This window comes from Hippocampus comes, unplaced genomic scaffold (genome assembly GCF_001891065.2).
Source record: "Hippocampus comes isolate QL1 unplaced genomic scaffold, H_comes_QL1_v1.1 scaffold754, whole genome shotgun sequence".
NCBI lineage: Eukaryota > Metazoa > Chordata > Actinopteri > Syngnathiformes > Syngnathidae > Hippocampus > Hippocampus comes.
The window spans coordinates 132,155-139,248 of record NW_017805022.1 but is presented as its reverse complement, the minus strand read 5'-3'; the positions used below and the strand labels follow the sequence as shown (position 1 = coordinate 139,248).

The 7,094-nt window shown below is 46.6% G+C and overlaps 1 protein-coding gene across 1 annotated transcript; it reads left to right on the top strand.

Moving 5' to 3' along the window:
- The first annotated feature begins 6 nt into the window (after positions 1 to 6).
- Positions 7 to 6,393, top strand: LOC109511989 (inactive ubiquitin carboxyl-terminal hydrolase 53-like). The gene is made up of 7 exons (XM_019863426.1): positions 7 to 372; positions 2,477 to 2,569; positions 2,644 to 2,778; positions 3,941 to 4,051; positions 5,282 to 5,364; positions 5,456 to 5,540; positions 6,148 to 6,393. Exons 1-7 carry the CDS (start codon positions 229 to 231, stop codon positions 6,376 to 6,378), a joined length of 882 nt encoding a protein of 293 aa, XP_019718985.1. The 5' UTR covers positions 7 to 228; the 3' UTR covers positions 6,379 to 6,393.
- Positions 6,394 to 7,094: the final 701 nt, after the last annotated feature.

Genomic DNA, 7,094 nt, shown 5'->3' with positions numbered 1-7,094 from the left:
CCCCCCCCCTTTTTTTTTTTGAATTTGAAGACCTTCCTCATGCACTCAAGACGTGGACTCGTGGCCCATGTGTAGCAGGGCATCATTTGCAGCTCGCGGGATCACATAGTCCCAGACTTTTTTTTTGGGGGGGGGGGGGTCGTTTTACACCTCCCAGGGGCAAAAGGACCGCCCGCCCCGGTTGCCTCCGCTCAAAGCCGTTGAGAAGGACCTGACTCGGCGACCCAAATGGCATTGCTCAGGTTGTTCAAGAAGCCGGGCAGCAATCTGGGGAAGGGCTACCAGCCGGGGAGCATGATGTCTCTGGCCCCCACCAAAGGACTGCTGAACGAACCGGGTCAGAACAGCTGCTTTCTCAACAGCGCCGTGCAGGTACTGCTTTGCTTATTCTTATTCTTATTCTTGCGCTTGAAAATACAGCTTGCCAACACCTAGCTACTATCCTGGTTAATCAGACGGAGTCCCAACTGTTGTTCCATGGCATGTTAGTTTGCGGTGAGTGATTATCCTGTTTCACATGAAGTGTACCGATTCACTTCAGGCCAAGTGTCTTAAGTGTATCTTTCAATACCGTCGATGTACAGTGACGGGTTGAAAAACTACATGCTCTTCCTTTTGATGGCCGAGGTCCAATTACGATGTTTCCACCCGTTGCTATTCATAAAACACAATACCAGTTTTGTGTGAACCTACTTTTGTGAGTGAGTGGAGATAAGATCTGCTTCAGTCTTCAGTCGTCCCTCGAGGTTCACATTTTGCGCCTTTAGCGTGTAGCAGGATTTTTCTTTTTTGCGAACGCTACCGAAGGTAGCGAACGTTAAGTCTTGTCAGAGTTCGTTCAAGGTCGCAAATGTTCGCCTGACGTTCGCGTGTGCTTTTCTTGTGGCAAGGGAATTTTGAACACGGCCAAGATTTCAGTCATGTGCACCAAGCATGCATGACTTTGAGTGACGCGCACCCCAAAAAAAAAAAATGAGGTCACGTGGCACAGTTTTAGCAAGAAGTGAAGCCATCGGTGGACATCTTGCGTTGACACTCGTGAAGCATGCTTAACTTGAATGCATAAGTCTGGGTGATGCTCTCAATGCATAGTTTCTCTGTAAGTGCTACGCAAAGATTTGTTGTTCGAACAATGAACAATGCCAGCCCATCAAGAAAAAAAAATGCTGTCAAATGTGAACTTAATTTCTATCAGTTACTATTCGTGATACTGAGATATCCATGGTATGGTCAATGCAAACGATGAAGTTTGACCCTCTCAATACTTCCTGGCATAAAACGCAGGCTGATCAGAATGTTTTCAGCGAAAAACACATCAGAGGTTGTCAGTAACGGTGGCAACGCAAGATGGCTGCCCGCTGGCTTCTGCCGGCAAAGGCAGTCCATGTTATTTTGTACGTTGTGGTCAGAGGTTCATCTTATCGCATATCGAATGAGTAACAAGGTGTGAGGAGGTAGAAATATTTTGGTGACATGAGTCGACGCTCTCTTTAAAGATGATGTCATGTCATTGTCGAGCGCAACGATTGAAGTGTCTGTGTGGCTGAATCACAGCTATCGCCACAAATGTCCACTTGATCTGTTAGGTTTCAAGTGAGATTGAATTAAAGTTAAATATAAAATCAACATTGTTACTAGAACAAGATTTTATCGTCTGCGGATTGCATACTTTTGATGACGTATAGGTCTGATGTGTGTGGATGAGCATTCATACTGTAAAGAGACCCGTATCCGATTCATATAAATGACAGAGGCCATAATTGGATTTGAAAAAAATCTGAATTATACTGTTCACACTGCAAGGGAAAAAAAATCAGATCCATGTCACATATTTGTCTGTTGTGGAATGGAATCCCTATGATGAAGAAGAGATTACATTGTACTTTTTATGACATTTGTGTTGCGTGGTGTGCCATGAGATTTTTCCACAACGTGTCCCTTGGCTCACAAACAGTTGGGAAATTCTGAATTTGATGATGTCAGCCAAGTGATACTCGGGTGTTCAAACTTCACACGCCTGTGCCAGAATTCCGTCATTCTCAAACTCTTGATACTCCCGCCATTCTGGAAACGCTTAAAAATAGTACGCTTCCCTTTTAGACATTCCTAGTGGGTGTTTCATTGGAGATGCGATTTCTAAATTTGTTTTTGTCTTCATGCCAAAGCTGAAGACCAAGTCCCCCAGTTTTACGACTTAGTCACCGCTTGTGTTCGTCAGCCCTTTTCCCGAGTGACGTAATAATACACTTGAAGGTTGTGTTGTGTGACTGCCGGGGTGTTGGCTCCCGAGTTGCCTCATGGCTTCCAGTCAGACGCCCGTGGTGAGGTCAGCCGCCAACTCCGCGCGACTGACTCACAGGGTGAGGCGGCAGATGAGCTGGTTGGAGATGAGCACCCCCCCCGCCCGTCAGCATTGTTTCTCTTTTGGAGGACCTTGAAAATTGAAAAACAATTTGTGTTTTGTCCAATTGTGTAGGTGTTGTGGCAGCTGGACATCTTCAGACGCAGTTTGAGGCAGCTACCCGGCCACTTCTGTCTTGGCGAGTCGTGCATCTTTTGCGCGTTAAAGGTACGGTGCTTTTTCGGCGACTGACATTTTTTCTGTTTTGTCTGCGCACAAACCTTTGTCTTCTTCCTCCTCAGGGCATATTCTCCCAGTTCCAGCACAGTCGAGAGCGCGCGCTGCCATCAGACAACCTGCGTCACGCCTTGGCGGAGACCTTTAAGGACGAGCAGCGCTTCCAGCTGGGCTTCATGGACGATGCCGCAGAGTGCTTTGTAAGTTCCCTTGGTAACCCCCTCGGGAAGGAGAGTAGCAGAACGGGAGAGTTTATCTGTGTGTCCTGCAACAAACTGCTTGGCGAGGTCACAGGAAAGAGCGTCTGTCCCTCCTTCGCCCTCCCGTCAGCCCCTACCAGGTTGCCACTAAATATCAGGATGATAGATTATATAAGCACCGGGGATTGCATCACTTCAGCGCCACACTGAATGCGTTTATCTAAAGCAAAATAAAAGGAGGACTATTATGGAGAAATGCAGCATAACGGTAGGAACCAAAGCAAATTGGGCCTAGCTCCGAAGCCTTGCTAGGTACTGCCGCTTTGGTTAAATGGGCTTAACTCGTGAGCCAATTGGCATGTGTTTGAATTGCCGGAACTACAATTTTGGTTTTTATTTATTTATTTTTTTTCCAACCCCTCTGGTGTCTCTGAAAGTTAGACATTTACATTAAAAAAAAAATTGTTAGGGTCAACGTGACTCGCTAGTGTTAATGTTCAACCATCTAAAAAAACATTTCTTGAAAACCACACACCATGGAGATAGACCTTTTTTTTGGGGTTTTTTTTTTGTCCCTGGGGAGCGACCGATAGTGATTATCAGTAGTCAAGGAGGGCCGGCCGGTATTTGGAGACGGAGAGACACAGCTGCATCAGAGGCAAAATAATCCAGTTTGAAATGAATCTTGTTGGCTGTCAGACTGAATATTGGTGGCGATGGATAATTGTGCTGTCCTTCATACACCTTGACAGCGTACACTCTTTGTGAGAATGAAGGTAATTACATTCTTTTTTTTTTGTTTTTTTTTCCCAGTGCCTATGTGGTCTCCCTGAGACAACCTGAATTGCCCACATTTCTTTACCTTGCTCTCTTGGCGGCAGTTGCACGCCACTGGAGAATTTAGCATTCAATGTCCGATTAACCGGCTGTGATGCTGTAACCTCTCAAGTACTGCCATGCAGTCTTCAATATTTTATCACGCGGAGACCTGAGAACACCCGATTCACTTGGCCCGAATCTTCCCCTCTTTGAAACCTTATGCCTAAAATTGAGCTTGCTCTGTCCCACACTGAGCTACACCTGAGTGAGAAATGAGCTGACCACAGTGCTCTTTTTTTTTTTTTTTGTTGGTGGTGTTGATCAATCCAATGTTGTGTGACAGGAAAATATATTGGAGAGGATCCACTTGCACATCGTGCCCGAGGAGACGGACGCATGCACTTCAAAGTCTTGCATCACCCATCAGAAGTTTGCCATGTCGCTGTACGAGCAGGTCAGTGGGACGTCATCTTCACTCGCGATTCGGTTGCGCGAATGCCGGAAGCCGTGCTTGCAACGCACACGCATGAATCAACGTCTGAGACCGTGTGAGTCCAATCCGTCATGTTCCGATAGCGGGCGGCCTCAGTGGAATAAGGCAGATTTGATTGTTCGCAGGGTTTTTTATTTATTTATTTATTTATTTATTTTTATGCAGCATCAGCAGAAGCCAGTAAACCACAGATGGTGTGATGTGTAATTGCACACACGCACACACACACACACAGACCACCGGGCCTTGCGTGATGCCGACTCACTTTACCAGACCAGTTCGACCTCACTACGAAACATGAGAAATAATAAAACTGTCGCATTCAAAAAAAAAATATATATATTATACAGGTATCCATCACACAAGTGTCAAAATAAAAAAAAATCAAATTAAAACAAGCAGACACGTTTACATGAAAACACAAAATTGGGATGAAAAGGAGAAGAATATATCTTGTATTTTCTGCCCCTTTTTACAGAAAAAAACATTTCCATGTTATATTCAAATCTCCCTTTTAACGTGTTTGAATAATTCACTGGCCTTCCAATGCTTTTTTAACCTATTGTGCTGATAACTTAATGAATCATTTCACCCATTTAATGACGTTCATTTCATGAACTTTTGAAAACAAAATCTACATATCTTACACTGTATTACCTATCACACAAGTGTAAAAAATAATACGCTCCTATCTCCTCATCCTCGGCTCCACAAGCCATCCATCCAACCGCACCAACGCAGACTGTCCAACAGCGCCGTCATCTCCGCTAAACAAAATGGGGCTGTGAAAAATGCTGCCCATTGCAAGCGCAAAAAACACAAGCGCCCCGGGGCTGTTCAGCGGCGACAGTCAAAGAGCGCCGACATTCCTCCCAATGAAAGTCAGCGATGGTACACGCGTGCCGCCGATAAGGCGCAACCACCAAGCACAGATTCTTCCCTTTTGAGGAATGTCGTGGCCAAAAACACTGCAGACAGTCCACATGAAGTAACACCTTGTGACAAAACAAAAGACAAAAACAACAACAAAAAAAAAAGCGAAGCTCTTGAAGAGCGAGTGAAAAAAAATACACTGCCCACTGTTGGCCGGTGTGCACACTACAGCCACTGGATCGAGTAGCTGTAAGAGGTGAATGAAAATGACATCATCGCCCATGTTTTTGGTCACTTTGTTTGTCTCCCTGTCCGCAGTCCGTGTGCCGCAGCTGTGGGGCATCCTCTGACCCGTTGCCGTTTATAGAGCTGGTGCATTATGTCTCCACCACCGCACTCTGGTAAAGCAGCGGCAACATAAAAGTCCCCAATTGCTCGTCGCCGTTGTCGTCAGCCTCACTTGTCTGTTTTGGGCCTCCTCTTCGTCCCCAGCCAGCAAATGTCTCAGCGCAAGGACGATTCCTTTGGAGAACTGTTACAAGCGGCGTGTACGGTCGGTGACCTTCGCAACTGTCCCGTAAGTGGCTTATTTGCAACGCGGCGGTGCGGTTTGGCCCCGCCTGTGACGTAGCCCAGCCAGTATTCGGTTGTCTTGCAGACTTTGGTCAGCGGTGCAGCAATTTGTTGGCACCTCACAGCAGTTATTTCCGACCACGATGCCATGGCAATTGGTGTGAGGTCATCAGGTGTCAATTTAATTTGCGCAAAGATAATTGTTCCGAATTATATGTCAGTCACAAATAGTGATAAGGCCGATCAGTATTCAATGCCCTTCGACTGGGTAGCAGAATGTGCTTTGGACAATTCAAATGTGCATGTTTGGCCTTCATACAACAGAATAAACTCAGGCCTCTTGCTACAATATCGGCTTTGTCTTCAACTAATCAGGGAGGCCCACATTTTATGCCGAGAAAGTATATTTGTGGGGAAATTGCAACTCGAGCATCATTTTGTTTTCTCAGTATACAACAAAGTTAGCAATATTTCTTTTACTGATGAGCTGTGACATTTTATGCTCAATAAAGCTTGCGAAACGCTCGTATGCCGTTCTGACCAGCCAGTCTTGGAAACTGTGTGTCAAAATGGAGCATTCTGCTTTGTTTTCTCCCGTTTCTCGCTTCTAGAGCAAATGTGGCCAGAGGATTCGGATCAGGCGCGTCCTCATGAACTCCCCGGAGATCGTCACCATCGGCTTCGTGTGGGATTCGGATCAGTCGGACCTCACCGAGGACGTGATCCGCTCACTCGGGCCTCACCTCAGCCTGTCAGCGGTGAGCGCCGACGCCACCGCACACGCCGCGGTGCCGACACCCGCGAGGGGCTCGTGTCTATTGTCAGCTGCGGCCGTTGCGTAAGCAGTCAGCGCCCCCGCCGGGGTCTCCCCGCCTGCCCCACTGATCAAAAACGCCCCCACTTGTTGGTGTCAACAAGTTCAAATCCCCTCCCCACCAGCAGAGCTTGAAAGCCATTGGCGAATAGTGCAGCGCTGCTGGAAATCAAACCGGGGGTGGGCTCCTCACACGTTACATAACTTCCGCACTGAAGTGTTCAGTGTGTTTGTTGGACGGCCCTCCCTCTCACATGTTTCTCAATCTCTCACCACAAAAGCCTCAATTCATTTGGGAGTGTTTAATGTGGTGTTATTGGGTGTCAGAAGGCAGACCCACCACCGCCGCCCCAATTGTTTGCAATCTATTGTTCGCGAGGGTGAGAACTGGCAGAGCAGGAAGCGCATGAGGGCCAGACAAAACGTATTTCTTGCGATTCTGGTGCTCTTCCTTTCCGTATATTTGTCTTTTAGTGTTTTAGGCAAATGTCCCCAACGCAATATTTTGATGGGCCAGCATAGAAACCAATGAACACAAATAATTCAATGTAACGAAACAAAAATTACGCGGAGCGGGCTTGGCGCGCGAGAATGACCCGTTGTGATAAATCCGTATTCTAAGCGGGACAGTCTCTTGAATGTAGTTTTCTCTTTCTTCGTCTATGGCAGGGGTCGGGAACCTTTTTGACTAAGAGAGCCATGAAAGCAAAATATTTGGAAAAGTGAATTCAACAAAATGTCAGT